The sequence below is a fragment of the Danio rerio genome, chromosome 20, assembly GCF_052040795.2.
Source record: "Danio rerio strain M-AB ecotype USA chromosome 20, GRCz13ab, whole genome shotgun sequence".
NCBI lineage: Eukaryota > Metazoa > Chordata > Actinopteri > Cypriniformes > Danionidae > Danio > Danio rerio.
This window is the reverse complement of record NC_141040.1, coordinates 50,520,554-50,547,628: the sequence shown is the minus strand read 5'-3', so window position 1 is coordinate 50,547,628 and position 27,075 is coordinate 50,520,554. Positions and strand designations below refer to the sequence as shown.

General features: G+C 36.4%; 3 protein-coding genes and 1 long non-coding RNA gene across 14 annotated transcripts in view; 2 read left to right on the top strand and 2 right to left on the bottom strand.

Annotated features, from left to right (window-relative positions):
- Positions 1–19,720, bottom strand: part of adgrg11 (adhesion G protein-coupled receptor G11) — an 85,028-nt gene extending 65,308 nt beyond the window's left edge. For 2 of the 7 annotated variants that reach the window (XM_087298758.1, XM_087298761.1), the window contains exons 1-2: positions 19,423–19,720; positions 18,752–18,889 (exon numbers count right to left, since the gene is read on the bottom strand). The gene's annotated coding sequence lies outside the window, so the exon portion shown is untranslated. Of the gene's footprint in view, positions 1–1,724; positions 1,923–18,751; positions 18,890–19,422 lie in introns of those variants that run through there. The other 5 variants (XM_087298755.1, XM_087298757.1, XM_087298756.1 and 2 more) reach the window with 4 other exon arrangements.
- The window catches only part of flvcr2b (FLVCR choline and putative heme transporter 2b), a 343,389-nt gene that overhangs the window by 286,135 nt on the left and 30,179 nt on the right, over positions 1–27,075 (bottom strand). The window contains exons 10-11 of one of the 3 annotated variants that reach the window (XM_087297758.1): positions 25,585–25,695; positions 23,107–23,649 (exon numbers count right to left, since the gene is read on the bottom strand). The exons of 1 other annotated variant lie outside the window; for it this stretch is intronic. In XM_087297758.1, coding sequence (XP_087153884.1) covers positions 25,627–25,695 — 69 coding nt within the window. In that variant the 3' untranslated portion in view covers positions 23,107–23,649; positions 25,585–25,626. 3 annotated transcript variants of the gene reach the window in all.
- Positions 1,852–21,695, top strand: bmf2 (BCL2 modifying factor 2). Of its 3 annotated transcripts, XM_087297858.1 has the most exons (4): positions 1,852–1,951; positions 4,327–4,670; positions 7,036–7,238; positions 18,265–21,695. In XM_087297858.1, exons 2-4 carry the CDS (start codon positions 4,349–4,351, stop codon positions 18,364–18,366), a joined length of 627 nt encoding a protein of 208 aa, XP_087153984.1. In that variant the 5' UTR covers positions 1,852–1,951; positions 4,327–4,348; the 3' UTR covers positions 18,367–21,695.
- On the top strand, positions 23,046–25,148 carry LOC141379462 (uncharacterized). Its single transcript, XR_015519169.1, has 3 exons — positions 23,046–23,910; positions 24,372–24,885; positions 25,040–25,148. It is a non-coding gene; the product is annotated as an uncharacterized LOC141379462 (long non-coding RNA).

The window sequence follows — 27,075 nt, the reverse complement described above, 5'->3', positions numbered from 1 at the left end:
TGTGACATGCTCCCTATATTGTTTACCATGGTACTTTGAATATTTGGCCTGAAATCACATGCAAGTATGACTTCACAACAACATTTGCATAATAGGGTATAAGGAAGTATGTGGGAGAACTTTTAATTTGTCAGTAACCTGGGGATAAGCGCTTCCAGTGACCTGTATGCCATTACAAAATCGCCACGTTAAAACAAAATCGGGTCTGTTTTTTTAAAAAATCAGCGACCTCCACTGGAGTGACATCCGATATAAAGTAGGTCTCAAAATGTACAAAAAGCACAGCATTAAATTACATTTTCCCACTCCATGGCTTTCAAATATGAAGATTTAATTTAAAGAAGTATATTCAATGGAGCTTCTACGCTAGCCTGTTAATCTTGACCAGCGCATGCGTGTAAACGACGTTTCATCTCATTTTACGCTTGAGCAACTAAGGGCGTACTCAAACTATGCTATCGAACTGTGCCCAGGCCCGTTTCCCGGATTGTTTGAGAAGTGTGGGTGCACTGAATCGGGCTCAGGCACGGTTCACTTGGGCTTTGGCGCGTTACACTTGTATGTGAGTGCAAAACGCGCCAAAGCTCGAAACTGAAAGCGAGACGTGACTTTTAAGGGACTGTTTCTTTTGGATTTATTAATCAATCTTACTGTTCAATGAACGCAGACTGCCATAGTTTATTAAAGACGCAAACCCCTCACTGCACGACAGGTGCGCACCTTCAGCAAACCTCCTTATTCCTGCAGCACGAGGGCTTTATGGCTGTTTATGAGTGCCAAAAGTGGCAGATCTGTTCAGCGAAATATCTGACTGTGTGTCACCGCATCCCTAAGGACTGTTTGGCGAAATATTAGACTGCATGTCACTGCATATCAAACGACTTAAACAATATAACTAGAGAAATCTCCACTGTGCTGAGCGAGAGTACTTACTGAACAGCGCAGCATCGATGACGTAAGCGTGCCCAGGCCCGATTGTATGTGAGTGCGGGCCGTCGGGGGAGACGGGAGGGGGTACAAGCGTGCTTTGGCCCAGTACATAGTACACAGTACGAGGCAACTGTACATAGTGTGAGTACGGCCTTAATGCATGCGGAAGTCTATTTAGCTGATTATATTTGAATTACATTACAACATCGATGCTGTAAAAGGAACCATATAAAATGGAAAAAAGTCACATTAACGTTAACTGTTCACCGGTTTATCAGTATGGGAAGAAACACTAGCTCTGCATATACCCTATTTATTTGACTGTAAACATTGTTGTAGGCTACTTTGATAGTCATTGGCAGCTAATATTAGATTTTGCAAAGAATACTTTACTGAAATTATATTATTAAGGAGAAAGTCCAAATGTGTGAATATAAAACCAACTTTACCTCATGTTTTAACACTTTCAAAGTTCAAAAAACTTTCATTTTATGAATCACCAAGGACCACATTTTCAGCTAAAACTATTTTTTTTTTTATCTTAAAATAAATCTTAAATGGATGTCTTGAGAGTGAGAAAATTAACTTTTCATTTTGGAGTGTACTGTCACTTTAAGACGATTTCGGTCGTATTAAGTTCTTTAAAAGTATCTCAATAAACCTAACATCAAAACGACGACCAATTTAAAACCACTGACACTAATTCCAACACTTTTGATATGACACATCGAGCGAAATGCTGCGTTTGTAGTTAAAATGAGACTGACAGACCCAACACACAAACCCTGACTGACCTTTCCCTCGGGCACCAACAACCCTTCGACTCCCGCCTCTTTAGCGTAATTAGCATATCATCACCTGACGTCAGCCACGTAGGCGTGGTTTTCGGCGGAGGGCGCAGAATGAAAGCGGAGCGAGTCCGTGTTAGTAAATACAAAACCGAGTGAAGACGGAATAAAAGAGCACTGACACAAAAGCGGAATAAATACAGCACTGACAGACACATATTCAAGCACTGGCGGTGAGTTTCTGTCTTATTTGCTGCAGTTTCATTCTACAAAGCAGGCGTTTGAAAGAACATGTGAGTTTATTAGTAATAAAGAAAGTTTCAGTGATTTTATCTGAAATAAAGTGACTGAAGTGTTAAAGTACAAAATAAAGATCCAAATCTGACATATTCATTTAGATATTTATATTCAATGTAATTTTAACGTCAAATATCATATAAAGAAGTCTCATTTTGTCTTGATATTGTGTTTTTACTACGTTAATTGAGGTAAAGTTGGTTTTATATTCGCACGTTCGTTCAGTGACAACTCGTGACATGCTCCCTATATTGTTTACCATGGTACTTTATATATGAAGTCTGAAATCACATGTAGGTATGACTTAAAACAACATAAGCGCTATTTCATTGACTGAGAACAATGTGTACTTTGATAGTCATTGGCTGCTAATATGATTCCCCTATTCAGAATGTGCAGTTCTCAGCCAAAATTAATTTATTAAGGGGAAAGTCTGAATGTTTGAGTATAAAATTAACTTTACCACAATTTTACTATGATATAAAATCAACTTTACCTCAATTTTACTATGGTATTACCTCGTGGCATATGTTTTAAATGGTTTGCTTTTAGTATTACCTGCTTAAATGAGCTTAAAATAGTAGTAATAGTGAAATACATCATAAAAATGGCTTATGATGGTATTTTAGACTGGTCAGGATGATCTTTGATTAATCCCCCTCCAATAAACCAGGGTAAACAAGAGTCCATCTAAAACCTCAAACCATCTCAGACTGTTTTATCTGCATAGTTAACAGTGTAATCTTCAATAATCACCTATGATAGTCCATCTATTAACAGAATCATACCTCAGAACTATGCTCGTAATGAGTTTTTTAAATGATTGTTTGTTTTGTTGACTGGAGCGTTTATGCACTGCAAACTAATTAGACATCTGTTCATGTCTGAAAACCCTCTCGAGCAATCTGTAAACTTGACTAATTTGGCTGTAGACGCTCCATTTTATAAACAACTATTCTCATCATGATGGCATCTGCACTAATCTGCTCTGCAACTCTCAGCTGATCAGATTATTCATGAGCAGACTTCATAAGCTGATTTGTTTTGTTATGATAGTGCAGGTTTGAATTGTAGTGCTTTCTGGGAAACAACGACAGCAGACTGAAACCTTCAGCAAAGGCCTGAAACTTCCTCTAGTTTGTTTGAGGCTCCTTTGAAATGTTGGCATTTGACGTTTTTGGTGGTTTTGCTTGTGACCATCTTAGTCATCACCCTGTGCACTTGCCAGAAGTTGCACGTAATCGCTGATCTACTATCAGGTTTTATTTGTTCATTGTTAAATCAAATACAGGGTGTATTTAAGCATCTAAATCAGTCGTAAGCATCTAAATCAGTCATGGTTGTGAAATGTGGGTGAGCTTTTTTAAGGGATTCAGCACTTGCATCAGATCACACACTGATGCGAACTGAAGAAAGAGGAAAAACATTGCTATGTGCACGTTATCAGAAGCAGCAACCAATCATATTGCTGTGCTTATTATGGGATGGAAAAATAAATATGCCTATTCCCCCATAATTTGGTACAAGTTTATATGCACATGTTGGTAGATAATTAATAAATAGATAATACATTTAAATATTTAATTTTTGTTGCATTGTGTTGCCACATAATATCCAACGTAAACTAGGGTTGGGTGATATTACAAAAATCTCATATCACGATATAAATCATCTCATATCCTGATAATTATATAGCATCATGATATAGTACAATTTCTGTAAATTAAATAATAATACATTAATAATAATTAATTTTAAATTAAATTATTAATTAACAATTTCTTAATAATTTAATGTATAAAATGTCCTCATTCATATGTGATTATCACATTTCTCACTTTATTTAGAACTTCGTGGCAAATGTTTGATTAAAAATGTGTGACTAAAATAAATATTAATAAAATATTAAGCACTTTTATTACAAGTCCAACATAAAATAAAAAATATTACTAAGTAAAATGCGAAATGCAAACAAAGCACTTTCAAGATTGCGACTTTCTCACAATGCTTTTATTCTGTTTGCATGCCCGTAATGATGTAAAATTGCGCTCATATAAAATATTTAAAGATATTATGTACTTTGTGACAACAAAATAAACAATAGTGCATAATATCAAACAATAGACTTTTTCTGTGTTCATTCGATATATATCATCTTATTGCACTGCCCCAATGTGGACCATTGCTACTGATGCCAAATCAGTGAACTACAAACAATAACAGAGCCTGTCAAAACTAAACTCTCCATAGACTCATTCTTCATTTAAATCAGAAGCAACGAAACAGTGGAATAATCTGTGATATATTTCAGGGCGGTTTTGCTGACTCCGCCGATGGATGATGAGGAGGATGAACAGCTTCCTCGCTGCTGTGAAACGCCGCTAAGAAACAAGCGCTCCGAGAAGAGAGACGCCCACGGTGGAGACGTGGGACAAACAGCTCACAGACACGCATCCACACAGACTGCTGGCTCTGTCCTCAATTCAGCGAGAGACGCAGATATGGCACCATTCCAGGGCTCACAGAGAGAAGCATCATCTCTTTGCAGAGTTGTGGGTGCTAGGACTGCATTCAGGGCTCCCTGTGGAACTGGGGGCCTTGTGTCACTTACTATGGGCCCCGGAGCCCGGGGTGGGCCAAGAGCACTTTTTCATGGTAGGGAAACACAAAGGGCATCATTTCCATGAGTATGGCATTACAGTTAAAGTCAGAAATATTAAGCTCCCTGAGCTGTTCTGTTTAAGGGAAAGACAATGTTTTCAACACATTTAAATGTAATAGTTTTAGTTAATAAACTGATTTCTTTTATCTTTGCCATAATGACAGTACATAATATTTTATTAGATATTTTTTAAGATACTAGTATTTAGCTTAAAGGCACAGTTAAAGGCTTAACTAGGTTAATTAAGTTAACACGGGGTAAAGTTATGGCAATTAGGTAAATCACTGTATAATCATAGTTTGTTGTCAACAAAAAATTGCTTAAGGGGGCTAATAATATTGACCTTAAAATCATTTTAAAAAAATCAAAAACTGCTTTTAACTTTAGCTGAAATAAAACAAATAAGACTTTCTCCAGAAAAAAAAAATATTATAGGAAATACTGTGAAAAATTCCTTGCCCTGCTACCCATCATATAAGAAATATTTTAAAATGTCTAAATGTTAGTGTTATATTGTCATCATTATTGCTGTTTTTTAATTATATTAATAAAAATATTCTTTAAAAAAAATACTTATTTGAAATACATTTTAGAAATTACTTATGAAATGTTATTTTAATGTTATAATATTTGTTTTAGTATTGATTTTATTAGTATTAATAAAATATACCATTTTAGAAACAAATGTTTAAGTGCATTTTAGTAATAACTAATAAAATGTCATGTTAATGCAATGTTATATTATTATTATTGTTTTTTATTATTATTAGTGCTGTCAAAAGATTAATCGTGATTAACTGAATCCAAGATAAAAGTTTGTATTTACATAATATATACGTGTATACTGTATATATATATATATATAAATACACTCACATACTGTACTTAATATACTAAATAAATATTCAAATATACATTTATATATAATTTGTATTACATATAAATATTTATGGTGGCTGATTCAAGTCCCAGCTGGGGCAGTTGGCATTTCTGTGTGGAGTTTGCATGTTCTCCTCGTGTTGGCGTGAGTTTCCACCGGGTGCTCCGGTTTCCCCCACAGTCCAAAGACATGCGGTATAGGTGAATTGAATAAACAAAATTGTCCGTAGTGTACACTCAAAATATTATTTTTTGCCAGTTGTTCATATTATTATTATTTAAATTGAGCAAAATCAACACAATTCTTGAATTTTTGTTTTGGGACAACTTAATTGTTTTTGCAAATTTAACTGGATTGAACATATTGTACATAAAACCATTTGTGTTGGTACAACATGAAGAAAATGTGTGGAACCCAACATTGTTTACAGTGTATGAGTGTTTCCCAGTACTGGGTTGCAGCTGGAAGGGCATCCGCTGCGTAAAGCATATTCTGGAATAGTTGGTGGTTCATTCAGCTGTCGTGACCTCTGAAATAGAGACTAAGCCGAATGAAAATGAATGAATAAATATTTATGAATATAAACAAGCACTCTATACAATATAGTCCTGCATATATTCATATACACAAAAACATACACGATACTCACAATTATATTTTGTAAATATGAGCTTTTATTTTGGATGTGATTAATCATTTGACAGCACTAATTACTATTAATAAAATATACACTTTTAGATCTACTAATTTTAAATGCATGTTATAAATCAGTGTTTTTCCCAACCATTTTCCTGGAGGACCACCAGCTCTGCATATTTACCATGTCTCCTGAACCAAACACACCTGATTCACATCATCCACTTATTAGCAGAGACTGAAAGACTTGTAATGGGTGTGACAGACAAAGGAGACATCCAAAACATGCAATGTTGGTGGTCCTCCAGGAACGTGGTTGAGAAACACTGTGAGAAACTATTATAATTTTAACGCAGTTATATTATTTCTGTGTTTATTACTATAAATACAATAATTATTTTAGAAATACAACATTTAAAAGCATTTCAGTACTGACATAAAATGTTATTATGTTAATGCAATCTTATATTATTATTGTTTTTATTAGTATTAATAAAATGATGCAAATTTTAAGTGCATTATTTAGTAATGACTAACGATATGTTATTATAACGTTAATGCAATGTTGATATTTTTATATCCATTAATAAAACATTTTTTAGGAATGCAAATTTTAAATGTATTTTCCAAAAGTAGAATATTTTTGACAAAATATTACATCATACATAAATAATTATAAATTTATACAAAGCTGATCATTCAATATATTATATATTATTATATTCATTATTATTTATTATATAATATTATATTAAGCTAATATAAAACAATAATAATATATTAATAAACACAATTATAATTTGATACACCAAAATAATGTAAACATTGTTTTAATTTTAAAGGAAACGCTGGATTTCGTGCACACTTCCCTGCGCTGTTCGAACCCGCCCTGGATGGCTTACAAAACGCCGAACAGAGAGAGCAGGACGAAGGCAGACCAGAAGAAAAAGAAGAGGATCGCGACGCAGGGATTAGCGTGGAGGTCCAGATTGGACGTAAATTACGTGAAATGGGGGATCAGTTTCAGCAAGAGCATCTTCAGCTGGTAAGAGTCATTCACATCAGACTGATTCTTTTCTTCAAGGCCGCTGGGTTTCAGATGTGTGTGGTCAGAAACTGGTGGTTTCAGTCACGATGCAAAATGACATCACTGTCTGCTATTTCAGTGCTGAATATGCAAATTCCCAAGAGGGAGCAATGACATCATTGTTGATTTATGCGTCCTGCTTACTTTATGATTATATTAGATGAAACCAGATACAGGATTTAATCTACTACATGATGCTTCACTTAGCACTGTTGGTCAAATTATTAGTTTATTTGAGTAAATAATATAAGAAATATCTGGATAAACTTTTTAGAAATACAATTTTATAATATAATTTCAAACAAAATGGTCGTATGAGACTTTTTATGCTCTTATATATGTCTTTAAATGCCATTTAAAGCTAAATTTTAGTATTATTTGTATATATTAGACTTATTTGCATTCATTCTAGTCTTGTCTTCAATTCAAAGTGACATTAAAGACAAAATCGGAATAATAAACTCACGCCCTCTGCATTACGGTTAAAAGGGGTCTAAATTTAGATTCATCAAGTGTTTAAAAGTATGAAAGTTCAGCATTTACCCATGCCGGCAGCAGTCGGTGTGTGTTTGTGTGTGTGAGCTCAGAAAGAGGATGTGAAGTGTGTTTATACTGCCGGCTAATTTTAGAGTCTGACTCAATCCCCACGTCAGCAGACATGTGACCACAATCTGAAATGTAGGCTAATGTAACACCTTTAGTAACACTCTAACTGTGTGTATGTGTGTGCGTGTGTGTGTGTGTTATATGCTGAGCTGCTACAACTTAGTTCATGAATATGCAGATTGCACATGTTATAAAATATGAAATGGCACAAGCTTAGAATACAATGCAAAAACTGAAACTTCATGTTCTCACAAGAGAGCCTAAGGGCTGTTGAATGATTTATAAACCTGAAAGATGACACTTCAATTAAGAATAAATGGGTCAGATAATAAGTTGATCTAACTATGTTAGCTTTAGCTTGCCTTGGGTTAGAGTGGCTGCTTATGCAACTCTGTGCAATAGTACAACTCCCGCCCGCATCTCACTGCTGATTGGTTGCTTTATCTGTCAATCAAGCGGGGTGAAGCTGCGTGTAATAGCGCCATCTTATGGTTGTTCACTGACAGTGAACTAAAAACACGAACTCAATATTGACCCTGTTGACTTTCTTATGGATAGTTTACTCCCAAATTAAATTTAATCACAATTAATTCACCCTCAAATGGTTTGAAACACAAAAGAAAATATTTTGAAGGACAAAGTGAAAATAAAATATCTTCTTTTGTGTTTAACAGATGAGAGAAAGTCAAACTGGTTTGGAACAAGTGAAGGATGAGTAAATGATGACAAGAATTGTAAATTTTGGGTGAATTATCCCTTTAATAGACAAATCTGGCTTTATCGTTAATTAATTATTTGTTACAATAATTATTTATAATTAACTTTTCATAGTGGATGACAGGAGAACTTGATACAAACTGAATCAGGGGTCCAGGAGGGCCAGTGCCCTGCATAGTCAACTTCATTCAACACACTTGCCTGGAAGTTTTAGTTAACCTAGAAAGAGCTTGATTAGCTGGTTCAGGTGTGTTTAATTGGGGCCCTCCAGGACTGAGCTTGGGCACCCCTGGACTACATCAATGCAACCAAAAATCACTGTTTACTCAAAATGAGTCACATTATTTATGGTAAATTGATGTGTATTTTCATTAGGGCTGCTCAATATATCGTTTCAGCATCGATATAGAATGTGCAAGTCTGCAATAGTCACATCGCAGGGGTCTGCAATGTAGTTAAGATTGTAATTGATCAGATATTACAATTACAACATAGTAAAGTAATTCACATTTTAACTTTAGAGTGAAAGTTTATTATTTGCATTTGTTTTTAAGGCCTGATTGTTAGAGTTTGAATCAAACTTGAGCCATTTGGGCACAATAAATTAAAAGTTTGTAGCTTCAAGATTAATTGAACATTATATAATTTCTTTAAAAATGATTCAAAGATGACTCCTTGGATTTACTATTTTTTTTTAAGTTAGTGGTTGTAAACTATTTATTTGGGCGGAATTTAAAATTGGGTTGACTACTAAACTACTAATTTACTAAATTAAATTAGTTTGTTTAAAATCAACACATATAAAATTGTTTGCAACAGTTTTGTAGACATCTTTTTTTTTGTGTAATTAAAATGATACAGTGGTAATACGGTTTCTGCAAGTTTCACCAAGTTAAATTTAAGACATTTTTAAGACCATTATGAATGAAATTTTAGACTTATACTGGGCTAAATGCTAAGGATTTTATTTAAATATCCCAGTTGGAAAAGATCTTCACTTGCCATGACAAAATATTATTATAATTGAATACATTCACATAAAACAACAACAATAATAATAATAATATATGTAGGCCAGGTCAGTATCTTCTGCTGTAAACAAATGGAGTAGTTTTAAACAAATGTTACTGTAAGGAAAGTAACTGAGACTGGAATTGCTGGTGATTGTATGGGTGTTAATGGCCAGATTGGGTAGCAATACTTGAACAAAGGAAAATTAAGACCTGTTAAAAAAGATTTAAGCCCTATAACACAGTTTTTCAGTAGATTTAAGACTGTTTAAGGCCTTCAATATAGTTTTTGAAATTTAAGACCCTGCGGATATTGTGATATTATTATTATATTATACAGTGATTATTTAATTTCTGCTTCTGAATACTGTTTGACTCCCCAGAAGATAATAAAACATTGTTTATTTGCATATTTTGTCTGTTGTACTTTTAATTTTTAAATTATATTTAATGCAAATATGCTTCATAGAATCATCCCAATCGATCTTAAATTATGAATTCTTAACAAACTATTCAAGTGATCTGGTGAAATTGCATTTATATTGCAATATATATATGGCAGTGAATAAAAATATTGTAATGTCAGTTTTTTTTTCCAATATCGTGCAGCAATAATCTTCATTATAATGCATTCCCTTGGAGATTTAATGCAGTATCTTCATTGGCTTAAGATAAAATAGTTAATTTATGATTCATTAGTTTTGGTTATTTTTCTGCAGTTTATTCAAAGCTGCCAGATGACGGGTTATTGCGACTTCCTGATGCCTCCTATAAGTCGCTCGAGAGGCAGTGAGGGTCCTTTATATTTGTGACGCGCTGGTGGCTTTAGACAGAGACACTGAGCCCAAGATGTTATATGGAAAACTTTATGTAACTTGAAGCATGAAAAAAAACAATACAGCAATTTGTGTCTTTGAATACCTGTTTTGTATGGTGCCGATTATTGCGTTGGTGTGATGATTGTTGCGTGTGCCGTTGTGATACAGTTTTGCGTTGCTTGGTTTGCGCTGCTGTTTGCGTGGCTGTTTGCGTTGCTGTTTGCGGTCAACAAAAAATACGGCTACCCCACTCTCCTTCTCTCCTCCTCACCTGTGTGATTGTGCACGCGCTTTATGTTCGAGCAGGTGCCAATTATGCCCACGTGACCAAAACATAAAACGTCACTGTGAAACCCAAACCAATCAGTATACAAATAAACATTATAATTAAATGAAAAGTAATATGGCTCCTATACACCAGCCCCTAATTATTAGATCACCACATAATAATTATCCAAAATTACAGATAGGAGACATAAATCAAACACACAAAAGTTCAACTGTAAAGTCCAACAGTAAAATGTCCATACTTTTCTTCTTTGTCTCCTAATGGCAAAATCCACAAAAAAGCAAAAAAAATAATCCACAAAAGGCATTATCAAAAAAAAAAGAAAATAATTTAACTGTAGTTCATATTTAATCAAACTCAGCCTCCTGCAGCAAGCAGACCTTGGTAATAGGTCTTTCCAAACAGCTGGTTTTTGTTTTAATCCGTACTTGACGGACAAATCCTCTTCGGTCTGGGAAGGTTTGGATCACTCGACCTGTTGGCCAAGAATTTCTAGGAGCTGTGCTGTCCATAATGATCACAAGATCTCCCACAACGAGGTTCCTCTTAACTCCAATCCATCTCTGACGCTCCTGTAGCTGAGGTAAGTATTCCTTAACCCATCTCTTCCAGAATAGATCGGACATGTATTGTACCTGTTTCCACCTCCTAAGTACATACATGTCTGTCGGTTGGAACAACCCTGGGGGTAATGATGGTGAAGTCTTTAACTGCAACAAGTGGTTTGGAGTTAGTGCTTCCAGGTCATTTGGATCCATGGAAGCCTTGGTGATTGGACGGCTGTTGATGATGGCTTCAATCTCACAGAGCACTGTGTGAAGACCTTCTTCATCCAGGTTTTGCACCTTAAACATTGAATTAAGGACTTTACGCACTGATCTTATTAACCTCTCCCATGATCCTCCATGATGAGAGCCAGCCGGTGGGTTAAAACTCCATCTGATTCCCTTCTGCAGCAAAAGATCATTGATCTGCCCCTGGTTCCACTGTTTAATGGCAGCTTTCAACTCACGTTCTGCACCTACAAAATTAGTTCCATTATCTGAACGGATCTCTCGCACCTGTCCCCTTCTGGAAATGAAACGCCTGAGTGCATTAATGAATGAGTCCGTATCCAATGATGGAGCAACCTCAAGGTGTACAGCTCTGATGGCAAGACAGGTAAATATAACCCCATACCGCTTTACCATGCTCCTTCGGCTCTTAACCTCAAAAGGTCCAAAATAGTCCACTCCCACTCGAGTAAATGGTGGTTCATCTGGGACTATTCTTTCGTGTGGCAAGTCTGCCATTTGCTGGTAAACTGGCAGAGCATTTAGACGGCGACAGACGATGCATTTGGACAGTACTTTCCTTATGGCTACACTGACACCAGTTATCCAGTACTTCTCCCTCAATTTGGACAGCATATGGTTCCGTCCACCATGCCCCACTTCCTGATGGATATGTCTCAGCAAGAGTTCTGAAATGTGAAGATCTTTTGTTAATATTATAGGGTGTTTAACTTCCACAGGCATAGCCAACCTACAGAGACGACCACCAACTCTCAGGATTCCATCTTGCAGCTGTGGACAGAGTTTATGGAGGTGACTGGATATTTTAATATGTTGCCCTTTCTCCAGACTGGCTAGCTCTTCAGGAAATCTCTGTCCCTGACAGAATTTAATGATGGCAAGCTCAGCCCGGTCCAAGTCCTCCACTGTAAGTTTACTGCTTGTCCTTTTAAAATAATCAATCTCCTCTGCCACGGAGGAGCTCTGCTGTGCATTGTTGCCAGACTGTACAACGGTCTGATGAAAGTGCCTTGTTTCCTTTAAACAAGACATGAGCCAGTCCTTGATCCTCAAGAACCATGCTACAGATTTCTTAAGGCGTGTCCAGGAAGAAAAATACTTGATCAGGTAAGTGACTGGATCTTCTTTGAGTTGTGTAACGTTTGTTGCAGCAACATTTTTGACCTCGGGGTCTTCAGATGAAAGGTAGTTGACGTCCTCCTTGTTTACAGGCCACTCACTCTCCGGATGTAAAAGAAAGTGAGGCCCTGACACCCATGTAGTGTTTTGAATAAACACATCCACCTTAACACCTCTAGATGCCATATCAGCTGGATTGCTTGCAGTGTCCACATACCTCCACTGCTCAGGACTGGAAACTTTCAGGATTTGAGAGACCCGATTAGAAACGAAAACTTTGAATCGTGAGGTTTCATTTCGGATGTATTTGAGCACAGATGTACTGTCCGTCCAAAACACAGAATCCAAAAGATCCATATGCATCTCCTTCCTCCAAAGAATGTCCATGCGACTGGCCATGGTAGCAGCAATAAGCTCCATTCTAGGGATGGTTACGGATTTTAACGGAGCCACTCTTGCCTTCCCCATGATGAAAGCACTGTGCATTACTGAATGCTGGTTCTTCAGCAACAGGTAAGAAACTGTTCCATACCCATCCTGACTGGCATCACTGAAATGGTGTAACTGGGCTGTAACAACATCTACAAAGCATGATGGTTTCACACATCGGTCCACCTTAAACACATCCAACAAATGCAGCTGCTGCAGCCATTTCAGCCAATCCTTTGACACGGACTCCGGCACAGTGTCATCCCAGCCAATTTCTCTCCTGCACAAATCTCTCAGAATTTTCTTTGCTGTTAAAATGACAGGGCTTAGCATTCCCAGAGGGTCATAAATTGAACTGATAGTAGAGAGAATTCCTCTTCTGGTGAGTGGTCTATCCTTTAGTACAATCTTGAACTTAAAACAGTCTGATTTTATGCACCATTCCAAACCCAGCACTCTCTCCACAGGTAATGAATCCAACTCCATGTTTAACCCTTCCATGCCTCTTGCTTTGTGACTTTCAGGGATAGCTTCCAATACACCGGGCCTGTTGGTTATCCATTTTGTGAGGGAAAACCCACCCCTGGCACACAGAGAAACCAGCTCCTGGTAAAGTGACACTGCTTCCTTCTCTGTAACAACTGACACAAGGCAGTCATCTACATAAAAAGAGTTCAATAATTTGTCTACTGCATTCTCACTGTAGTGACATCCATAATCCTCTGCACACCTTCTGAGGGCATAATTGGCACAACTAGGTGATGATGCTGCCCCAAACAAATGCACCTTCATACGGTATTCAACAGGTTGTTGTTCCACATCTCCATTAGGCCACCAAAGAAACCTAAGCAGGTCTGAGTAATCCGAAGAGACCCGTACCTGGTAAAACATGGATTCAACATCAGCCATGATTACTACTGGTTCCTTTCTAAAACGAGTCATGACTCCTATCAAAGAACTCGTAAGATCTGGGCCCTGTAAGAGCTGAGCATTCAACGATGTTCCTTGATAACTCGCTGCACAGTCAAACACAACTCTCATCTTTCCCTTGGTGGGATGAAACACTCCATGGTGTGGTATATACCATACCTTTCCATCACTGCGGTCTAGTTCCTCTACAGGCACCTTCTCAGCATAATCTTTAAGAAGCAGATCATTCATAAAGTTGTTATATTCAGCATGAAATAATGAATCTTTCTGAAACCTCCTTTTCAGATGATGCAAACGCTGTTCGACAATGTTCTTGTTTTTTGGCATGCTGACGTCAATGCTCCTTAATGGTAATGCAACTTGGTAGTGCCCATTCACATGTTTTACTGAATTACTCACTAGTTCTAGGAATTTTTGATCTTCTCTTGACATACCAGCATAATCATCGAGACGGTTTTCAGGGAAGTCAGTTTTAAACTGTTGGTGCCAAATCTCATCCAGATTTACAGCTGACACTCTATTAACCATTACCAGGGGCTGTTTCCAGTTAACCCTTTCTCCACTGTCTCCCATCAGTGGTCCATTAACAGTCCAGCCCAACATGGTTCTAATGGCATATGGTCCATCATTTACACTGCATACCACTTGTAATGGTTCCAGTGCTTTAGGGACATTGGTTCCTATCAGGAGTTCTATTTCAGAATCGATCTGAGGTAAATGAATGTGTTTTAAGTAAGACCATCTTTTAATATCCCTATTAGTTGGAATATTTCCTCGGTGCACTGGCATGGACTCTTGTGTATAAACTTTTGGCAGCTCAAGAAAACGATCTCCTTCCAGAGCTGCAACCTCCAAACCAGATATAATGTTGCTACTCACAACCTTCTCCTGCCCCATGGTTCGTAGAAGAATACGCCCCTTCCTTCCTGTAAGGTGAAGCTTGTGCATCAAGTTCTCTGTACAAAACACTGCAGTGCTCCCTTGGTCCAAAAATGCATAGGTATTAATAATTTTGCTTCCTTTATTAGATTTTACCTGAACCGGTACTATGGGTAGCTTGCAGTCCTCATCTCCAGCCCCTGTAAGACCACTTGACACCAGCATGTTGTCAACAGGCACCACTGTGTTCCTCTCAGTCTGCTCAGTAACATGTGCAGGTTCCCTATGAAGTACTGTAGGATGCTTAAGGTTACACTTTGAACAGGAAATCCTTTTACGGCAATTTTTACTGATGTGTCCTCCTGTACACAAACAGCCAAAACATATACCATTTTCCCTCAAGAAGCCTATCTTCTTCTCGTGTACCATCTTCCCCAGCTGTACACACATATCTAGGGTGTGTCCTCCTCCACAGCACATACACACTTTCTTATCTGTTGTTATAATTTCCTTCCTTTTCTTTTCAGACTGACATTTACTTTCCACAGTGCCCACACTGGTCGCAAAGCTGATTCCTTTGTTTCCTGATCGATATTGTGACTTAAGTTTGTTCATTCCTTTATTTCCACTTACTGATGTAGTGTCTTGTATGTTACCAAACACCGGATCTGTGAGTATTTTCACTTGCTTCTCAATGAAATCAGCAATGTCTTTGAACTTAACTCTCTGGTTATTTCTTTCCTGCAGCTCACAAACCTGGCTCCTCCATCGATCTCTGAGTTTATATGGAAGTTTTTTAATAATACACAACATATTAGAAGGCATGTCTAAGTCATGAAGATACTGCACATCCTCCATTGCATTACAACAGCCTCTGAGAAAGAAACTGAAATCCTGCAGAGCCTTCACATCCTCGGTTTTAATTGGAGACCATAAAAGGGCTTTGTCCATATAAGCAGAGGCCACTTTCTGTTCGTCCCCAAACTGTTCCTTCAACAAAGTTTTTGCTTTCAAATATCCTCGATCTGGATTCATATAATGACAGCTCCCCACAAGTGCTTTAGCATGGCCCCTTGTATATTGCTCCAAGAAATACAAACGGTCACAGTTGTCATTTATATTTTTCTCAATACCATTCTCAAAAGCTCTAATAAAAGAGTGGTATTTCAGTGGGTTACCATCAAATATGGGTATTTCTCTTTTTGGTAAAGCTGAAAGCCCCTGTTGCTGCATCAAAAGTGTTGTTACCTCATTCTGTTTCTTCATGAGACCAAGAACACAATTTTTGGTTTCCGAATCCATGAAAATATCTGTATTGAAATTATGTGGTCCTTGTGAATCTTGCATGTCGAAAGAATTCAGGTGTTTTTGCGAAAATGGTGGGTCAATGATGTTTGATGGAGTTATATTGTCCAACACTGGAGTAAGCTTGACTTTGGGTTTAGCTCCTAAATATCTCTCCTTATTTGAATCTGATGGAATAAATTCACCTGCATCAACATTGAGTGGTTGTTTAGACTGTTTTGCCACATAAGAGTTCATCCCATCTGAAACATTTGATGTCAGTATCACGCTTGTTGTTGTACTGTGTGTTTTGAGAATCTCAAGTTTTGCCTGTTCTCCTGCAATTTCAGCATCCAGTTGCAATCTTTCTTTCCTTTTACGCAACTTTTCCTCCTCTTCTTCCAGTGCATGTCTTTCTTCTAATAATTTTTTCTTCATGGCTAAAGCAGCCAACTCAGCTTGGGCTTTTAAACGTGCAGATGAGGTTGAAGAATGTTTTGACAGTGATGATTTGTTACAGCTTATGTTTGAGACACTATCACATGGATTAATTTCATCCTCATTTTCAACTTCATTTGATTTTGCAGAAATCACATTTTCGTTCATTTCTGTTGCATTCTGTGAAACACCCTGGGTTTGCTCAGTTTCACTGATCCATTGCTCAGTTTGGTTTTGAAACACACTGCTGTAATTCATTATGCTTAAAAACCATTCCTTTTGTTTAAGAAATTCATCCTCAGGAAGTAATGGCATAAGTTCATCATGTGCATTAACAGCACTCTCACACATTGTGTTTAAAGTCATTAAACATTGCTTTATTTGAAGGATGTTTGCCTTTTGTTTCATATATTCTTTCATTTTTGGTATCAACCCTTTGATTTTATCAACAGCACGTTTACGTTCACATTGCAATCTCTCAATTTTATTCAGCAAGGCCTTTTGAGTGAGTTTGCTTTCCCTTTTCTTTCCCATCTCTTCAACCGAGCACGGGGTACCACCAGTTTGACTCATAGTGACTCTTTTGATTCAGTGTTCAGTGAATCACAACATCCAAACACAATGCAACGTTTGAACACGCTCAAACGATTCGATTCAATTCAACAGCAGTTCATTTTCCTTCCAAACAACATCACGGCATCACACAAACAAGCCGCAAAGTGCAGACTTCCTACAGACACCAAAGTAAGTCGCGCGACCTCGCGCATCCGATTTGCATTCCAAACAACTTTAACATGCACCAATGCCAACCAGATTCCTCATCCACACATATATCCACAGATAAACTTATCTGTCCTATGAAAACGAACACATGACGTGGCCCATTTGGTTTGCAATCGCATCACTTACTTGGCGTCTTCCTGATTCGTCTGTGCGCTGATTTTGCGAGCGATGATTTTCCTGATAAGATGCCGTTTTTTGTTGACAAAATATTGCGACTTCCTGATGCCTCCTATAAGTCGCTCGAGAGGCAGTGAGGGTCCTTTATATTTGTGACGCGCTGGTGGCTTTAGACAGAGACACTGAGCCCAAGATGTTATATGGAAAACTTTATGTAACTTGAAGCATGAAAAAAAACAATACAGCAATTTGTGTCTTTGAATACCTGTTTTGTATGGTGCCGATTATTGCGTTGGTGTGATGATTGTTGCGTGTGCCGTTGTGATACAGTTTTGCGTTGCTTGGTTTGCGCTGCTGTTTGCGTGGCTGTTTGCGTTGCTGTTTGCGGTCAACAAAAAATACGGCTACCCCACTCTCCTTCTCTCCTCCTCACCTGTGTGATTGTGCACGCGCTTTATGTTCGAGCAGGTGCCAATTATGCCCACGTGACCAAAACATAAAACGTCACTGTGAAACCCAAACCAATCAGTATACAAATAAACATTATAATTAAATGAAAAGTAATATGGCTCCTATACGGGTTATTGAAATCTATTGACAAAAGCAGTGCAACCTAAAACCTCTATTGTCAAGTGGCATTATTAAAGAAACAATTCAATTTGTGTGTATTTTTATAATAATGTCTTCTCTCACTAATTAAATGCATTTCTTTGGTTTACTGACCAAAAAAGTCTACTTCTGATGAATTGTTTTTGATTTATTTTTCTGCAGTTTACTCAAAGGGGCCAAATGGGTTTGTTCCAGCTCATGACGTCGATCTACAACTTCCTTTTTCCCCAAGAGAGACCCCAAAATGCAAGAGCCCACAGATGAGAGCACACAACGCACTTGTTCAGGACCCAATCTGAGTTTTGCATAAAGCTCTGACATGCGCAGATCTGGATTTATGTGACTCAAAAAGAAGGTTGCCGCTGGTCGGAGACTTCTCTCCTTTTTCTGAAGAAGCCATACTCAAAGTGAAGCATTGGTGGAATATTTTCTGCTGGCTGCATATCAGTATGAGCACATTAATATTCTGCCTTATGTTCCCCCCAACGTACATTCACATATGAGTGGATCTCAGATCGGTGAATGCCTTAAAAAAATCAGTCAAAGGAAGGAAGAACTGCTTTAATAGGCAAAGAGCTGTGAGAATACTCAAGGTCTGCACACTGTGATGTGTGTGTTTGAGTATTTGTGGTGATTTAAATACACCTACTGAACCCCGGCGCATCCAGAAGACTCCTGGTGAATCATGGCTTGTGCTTGGTTCACCGCTGTTATCCTCAGTCCTATTGAAGGACAGGATGGATAAGAGATGTAATAGGCCAGTAACATGTTTCCGGACACACAAAACCTGAAAAGGTTTGCAGAAAACAACTTGAACATCAGGTTCTACCTGTATATCAATAATGAGCCATTTTCTAGAACAACACGGGGACCGATATGAATTTTGTCATTTCAAGATGCTGAAGATTGTGTTTAGACATCATGAAAACAATTCAATTTACAACAATTCAGAAATATTAGTTTGCCTTAATGAATTCTACTGTCATATATCACACAGACTACATAATGCCATGGTTTCTCTCAGGCACTGAAGTATTACTTTAGAAATCAGTGTTCAAAACATCTTAGTAATTGGTGAAGATCAACTGTGCTCAAAGAGCAATACACCAAATCATCTTCTACAGTTCAACTCAAGCGATAAATGCAATCAAAACCAACAAATCCATAATGAGAACCTATAAGTTTTGTATTAGTATGTATATGTCAATTAATAGTAACTATAAAGAGGTTTATATAAGGCAACTGTAAATGTTTTAAGAGGGAATGCGTCCTCGAAGGGATATTTTGCTCAATTATTATTATTTTTCATCATTTACTCACCTTTTATGTCATTTGAAACATTCCTGTATTTTCGTCAGGTATGGCGTCTTATTTAATTTAGGCGGGAAGTAAAGAAAAGCTGAGGTAATGACGAAAATCGCTTAAAAACATACAAAGCTAATTGGAAAACTTCATTATACATCCGCAAAAAAATATATATGGTGTCTACCCAAGTTTGTAAATGATTAGTTTTTATTTTAACTGTCCCTTTAAGCACGAGGACGACGATGAACTCAGATGCATTCGATTTATTTACAGAGCGTCCAGAGAAACGGTTAGCTCGCGCCATCACGTGACTGACTCATGACCTGGCGCGATATGAATATTTAAGAGTTTGTATATGATAAGATATAAAGCGAGGGATTTTATTTTCCATATATATATTTGTAAACTCACAATGTAAAGTGAAAGTATTATAAATATGAGATTTATAATTTAAGTTATTACAGAATAGATATCGTTCCATGCTTTCTTTTGTGGTACAATCTTCTGAGGTGCCTGTACTTTGCGGTTTACAATTTGACATGGTTTGCTTGTGCAATGCATTATCGATAGATTTAATCACATAATGTCGTCTGTATAATGTTATTAGAGACCATGAAGACGGTGTGAATATAATGTTGACCGTCAGAGTCCACATAATTCACATTATTATATACACTAGCAGTCAAAATATGCAAATGATAAGATTGGTTAATGTTTTAAAAGAAAGAAATTCATTTATTTGATAATAAAAAATAAAGCAAAAACTGTGAAATAGCCTATGATTACAATTATAAATGTTTTGCAATTTCTTTTTAAACATTTGATTTATTCCTGTGATTCAAAGCTGAAGTTTCATCACCATCATAGCTTTTATTTGCAATCGTTTTTAACATTATAAATGTATTAATGATGTAAAAAAAAGCTTAAAAATATTAGCTTGTACTTTCTTTATTAATTTTAAAATTAATTTAAAATGAGAATTTCCACAATACTATGAATCAGGACAAAAAGTTTTCAGCACTGATCATTATTAGAAAATTTTGTACCATCAATAACTGATCATAAAATATCTTATTACTACGATTTCTGTACATTCACTGAAGACTGGAGTAATGATGATGAAAATTCAGCTTTAAATCACAGCAATAGGTTAAATTTGAAACTAAATTTAATAACAAAACCTTGTAATAAAATTTTACAGTTTTTGATCAAATAAATGCAGTTTTGGTGAGCCAAATTAGCTTAAAACATTAACAAAATCTTACCGTTTCTCGGAGTTTCATTGATTTAATTCACAACAAGGGACTTAATAAACATTCCTCAAGAACGTAAATGTAACCACATTACCCCAAAGACTCCCTTTTTCCAAAGGTAATAGGCCTACAAACCAATACAAATCATAAACAAAACTCAAATAAACAACAGCCAAAAAAATAATGAAAATAATAAAATAAAACTGTTCACAATGTTGATTTTTAAGAAGCCATTTCTTAACATTATAAGAGATTGTAGTATGAAATTTCACTGATGTGATGCTGTGAAATAAAAAAGCAGCTTGACCAAAAGAGGCTTTTCAAAGTGGAATACTGCAATAGCTACACCTCAATGCAAACTTTTGACTGCTAGTGTATGAATATACATATATATTCCGATTTCAGCTCATTTTCTCTGGCCAAGGTGATTTTTCCAGTGCTGTGCTGTGCTTGTCCTGTTGTTCTTCTGACAGGTGTGCCTCATGCTTGTGTATTGGTAACAATGACACTTGCAGACAATCAAAACAGCTGAAGGTGCCTTAGAACAGCAGGCCGACGATGAGGATTTGATGCCAACATCTCGAGCACCCAAACAAACAGACAGACAACTGTGGATTATAGGTCACAAATGAACTGGTGAATTTATGAATACCTCCACCTAAACACCAGGGAGCTCAAATAGACTATCAATGAATGAACAATGACGGACAGGAACAGGCTGCTGCCTCATTTATCTGAAATGCCCTTTCAAATGCACTTGTTTCAGAAAAAGAAGTCAAAAGAAAAAAAAAAAAGGTCTAAAACGGCAAGCTGTTTTTACTTTTATTTTGGAATGTGTACGGGATGTTAATGCGGATTGTTTTTTTAATTTTGCTACTTGAAATAATTATACAGTTTGATAAATATATGATAAAATGCTGTTATAAAATTGTCAGATAAGATGTCTTTTTTTACCTATATATCACAAATGCTGTCATATAAATGCTGAAACTTTTTCTGCAACCGTCACTGCATTAAAATATTTATGGATACTCATTTGACCTCACTTTGTGATTGTTTTTTACACACACACACACACGCACGCACACGCGTGTACAATTTATACATACAGTTTAAGTCAGAATTATTAGCCCCCCCTTAGATTTATCTTTTTTTAAATTTTTCCTTGATGTTTAACAGAGCTAAGAAATTTTCACTGTATGTCTGATATAGTTTTTTCTTCTGGGGAAAGTCTTATTTGTTTTATTCTAGCTAGAATAAAAGCAGTTTTTAAAAATAATAATAATAAAAACATTTTTTAGATCAAAATTATTAGCCCCTTTAAGCAATTTTTTAATAGTCTACAGAACAAACCAAACTTCCCTAATTACCCTAACCTGCCTAGTTAACCTAAATTACCTAGTTAAGCCTTTGAATGTCACTGTAAGCTGTACAGATGTGTCTTGAAAAATATCTAGTCAAATATTATTTACTGTCATCATGGCAAAGATAAAATAAATCAGTAATTAGAAATGAGTTATTAAAACTATTTGGTTTAAAAATGTGTTGAAAAAAAATCTGCTCTCCGATAAACAGAAATTGGGGAACAAATAAACAAGAGACTAATAATTATAAAAGTATTCATATATATATATATATATATATATATATATATATATATATATATATATATATATATATATATATATTATTCAAATAATTACATAATGAATAACATACTGTATTAATACTATTATATTACACTTACATCATAATTATATAATACAACTATAAATCTATAGTTATAAAATTGTGTTTGTATTTACATTTATGTGCGTAACTACATATTTTATAACTGTAGATTAAGCTACATTATATAATTATAAACAATTAGCTAACATATATAACTATAACACACACACACACACACACACACACACACACACACACATATATATATATATATATATATATATATACATACATACATAAGCTAGTTTTACATATAACAAGTATAATGTACTGTATAACTATGTAAAATTACAAGCTATATTATATAATTATAATTATATACAATTAGCTAACATATATAAATATAACACACACACATATAGATAGATAGATAGATAGATAGATAGATAGATAGATAGATGATAGATAGATAGATAGATAGATAGATAGATAGATAGATAGATAGATAGATAGATAGATAGATAGACACATAGACAGACAGACAGATAGATAGATAAGCTAGTTTTACATATAACAAGTATAATGTACTGTATAACTATGTAAAATTACATAATAAAAACAATACGTTTGCACTATTTTGTGTTATAAAATACTACGTACAAATAGTAACATTAAAAATAGCCTTAAAGTACTCAGTAATTTAATTTTCCACATAGACAGATTGTTTGAGAATATATTCATATATACAGTATACACACAAAATATAAACAGAAAATGCTTTAAATGCTAAATGTGGAGTTTTAGTTTTATTGATTGGAGTTGGTTTAGATGGACTAACATGACTTTAAATGAACTACAACACAGCTGTATCAAACAAAACAATGTTATCATATATCTACTGCATAATACTGATGAATCTCACATACTTAAGGGCTTCATCTTATTATTTTCTTATCTTTTATATAAACGTCTATACAAATTTTGAGAAGAAAAATGTTAAGATGAATAATTTAAATCACCAATTTATAAAAGTTAAAAATTAGAATATATCCTAAAATCTGAGATGATTATTGATCAAGTAAACACAAATGCTCACACAAACAAATACTCAATCAGTCCATGGCAGTTAAAAACATACAAAACAAAACAAAAACAATCACATATATAACACAAAGAAAATGTCAAAATCGATTGAAATTCAAGGCCACAAACTAAAAAAAGAAAATGTCACAAGTAATGCTACATGATCCGTTCCATGATCACTGCTTTTTGTTTGGCTTCAAAATCTTGTTTGTGTTGGCGATGTGTCCAAATGGTCCTACAAACACAAAACACAGCATTAGTTGTCATAGATAAGACAGTTAAACAGCGCCCTCTGTTGGCCAACCCGTTTCATGCACACACCGCTGAGTTAGTGGGTTAAAATGAAGGTTAATGTTAATACAACCAAACTACAATAACCACACACTCAACAAACACACACATGTTGGTATTGGTAGTTTACAGGGGCTCTCCATAGGGTCAAAGTTTTTTTTTTATACAGTAAAAACAGCTTATTATATGGCCTTACCTTAAATATGTTCCTTTAATTAACTTTAGGCCCTCTTTAAGTATGATTTTGAAGTGTTTTGAATTTCCAGTACACAATTTTCTGTTAAATAGACATCTAAAGGCAGACAGCTTGGCTAAGGCAAGACTAAACTTGTTCTGTCAGTAAAAATCTAATAGACGTCTGTCTAATGGACATCTTAATGTTGACAGCTTGGCTAAAACAAGGCCACACTTAGGCTGTCAGTGCAAATCTAACTTGCGCCTAATAGACATCTAAATGTAGACAGCTTGGTTAAAACAACACTAAACTTGGTCCGACAGTGAAAATCTAATAGACATCTAATAGAAATCTAAATGTGGACAGCTTGGCTAAAACAAGACTATACTTGGTCTGTCAGTGAAAATCTAATAGACGTCTAATAGATATCTAAATGTAGACAGCTTGGCTAAAGCAAAACTAATGTTGAGTTGTCAGTGAAAATCTAATAGACTTCTGTCTAATGGACATCTAAATGTGGACAGCTTGGCTAAAACAAGGCCAAACTTAGGCTGTCAGTGCATATCTAACTTGCGTCTAATAGACATCTAAATGTGGACAGCTTGGCTAAAACAACACTAAACTTGGTCTGACAGTGAAAATCTAATAAACATCTAATAGAAATCTAAATGTGGACAGCTTGGCTAAAACAAGACTAAACTTGGTCTGACAGTGAAAATTTAATAAACATCTAATAGAAATCTAAATGTGGACAGCTTGGCTAAAACAAGACTAAACTTGGGCTGACAGTGAAAATCAAATAAACGTCTAATAGACATCTAAATGCAGACAGCTTGGCTAAAGCAAAACTAATGTTGAGCTGTCAGTGAAAATCTAATAGACTTCTGTCTAATGGACATCTAAATGTGGACAGCTTGGCTAAAACAAGGCCAAACTTAGGCTGTCAGTGCATATCTAACTTGCGTCTAATAGACATCTAAATGTGGACAGCTTGGCTAAAACAAGGCCAAACTTAAGCTGTCAGTGCATATCTAACTTGCGTCTAATAGACATCTAAATGTGGACAGCTTGGCTAAAACAACACTAAACTTGGTCTGACAGTGAAAATCTAATAAACATCTAATAGAAATCTAAATGTGGACAGCTTGGCTAAAACAAGACTAAACTTGGTCTGTCAGTGGAAATCTAATAGACGTCTATTATATATCTAAACGTAGACAGCTTGGCTAAAACAAGGCTAAACTTGGGGTGTCAGTGAAAATCTAATAGACGTCTAATAGACATCTAAATGCAGACAGCTTGGCTAAAACGAGACTAAACATGGGTTGTCAGTGAAAATCTAACTGTGTTTAGACATCTATTGGACATCTATTAGACATCTATGAAAACAAAAAAATGCTTGCCGGGTAATGAGGACACAAGGCATGTCCTCACAAACCATTGTAATAGAGTACAACTAGGTCATACTCATGTCAGTATACAAAAAAGTCCTTGAAAACAACCAAAACCTTTATGTGGGTGCACACACACACACACACACACACACAGACACGAACACAAAGCTCAAAGGTGAAGCGTTCAGACAGAGCAGATGGAGATCATGAACATTAGACTCTGATGGGAGAGAAAGCGCATCTGAATCAGTGCATAAGCGATTGTGACGTGACGGTGAATCAGAAGGGCTGATCTGTGTGTCGCCAATACCTGAACCTCAGTGAGCAATAAAAGCAGGCAGTGATTGATTGATCACATGTGTGTGGAGGGAAGGAGAGTCGTCCCGCTGTGATCCTGAACGTATGACCTGCCCAGAGCAGCCTGTGGATACACACACATACAACATACGCACAAACATACATACGCACACATATGCACACACACATGCACACAGAAAACAAACACATGCAGACATACAAACATGAAACACACACACACACGCGTGCACGCACACGCAAGCACGCACACACACACGCATGCAAACACACAAAGGGATATGTGCACACATGCACAGACACACACCAACAGAGAGACATGCACACAGAAACACGTGCACACACACCAACAGGAAACACAGAAACACATGCGCACAGACAAAGACACACAAACATACACAGAGACACACATACATGCACATAGACGCACATACACAGGCCCACAAAGACACACACATACACACAGAAAACCAAAACATACACATGCACACACACATAAACAGAAAACAGAGAAACACGTGCACGCAAAGACACACGCACACATGGACAGACACAAGCACACAGAGACACACAAACCCACACACAGAGACAAACACACATACATGGACAAAGATGTACACAAAAACACACACAGACACATAAACGTGCACACACATGCACAGTGACACACACATACGTGCATACAAACACACAAACATGCACATACACAGACCCGCACACACAGACAAACACACACACACACACAAACACATGCACAGAGATGCACACGGAAACACACAAACAGAGACACACACACACACATAAGCACAAACACACACACACATACATGCACAAAGAGACACACAGACACGTGCACGCACAAACGCACACATACAGGTTTGTGAACATGAATGGATTTGGATAGATAAGCCAAAACTGAGAATGACATGAGCAGAAACGTGGAAACAAAGAAAAACAGAGTGGGAAAAGTGGCAATACGGAAAGATAACTTTTACTACTGTTCGATGTTTTTGGGTCAGTTGGATCAAAGAAAACTGTATTCAGAAAGAGTGCATTCAACTGGTCGAAAGAGACAGAAAAGAATTAAAGACATTGTGCAATAGATGTGTCTTGTCTCTTTCATTCAGCTTAGTCCCTTTATTAACCTGGAGTCGCCACAACGGAATGAACCGTCAACTTATCCAGCACATGTTTTTAGGCAGCGGATGCCCTTCCAGCTGCAACCCATCAGCGGGAAACACTCATACACACTCATACACACAACGGACATTTTAGCTTACCCAATTCACCTATAGTGCATGTCGTTGGACTTGTGGGGGAAACCGGAGCACCCGGAGGAAACCCACACGATCATGGGGAGAACATGCAAACTCCACTCAGAAATGCCAACTGACCCAGCCTGTGTCTTGTCTATTTACATGTATTAATTTTTGTATTATGGTGAAAATAAAATTACCTTTACTATGATTTACAGACACTTAAGATT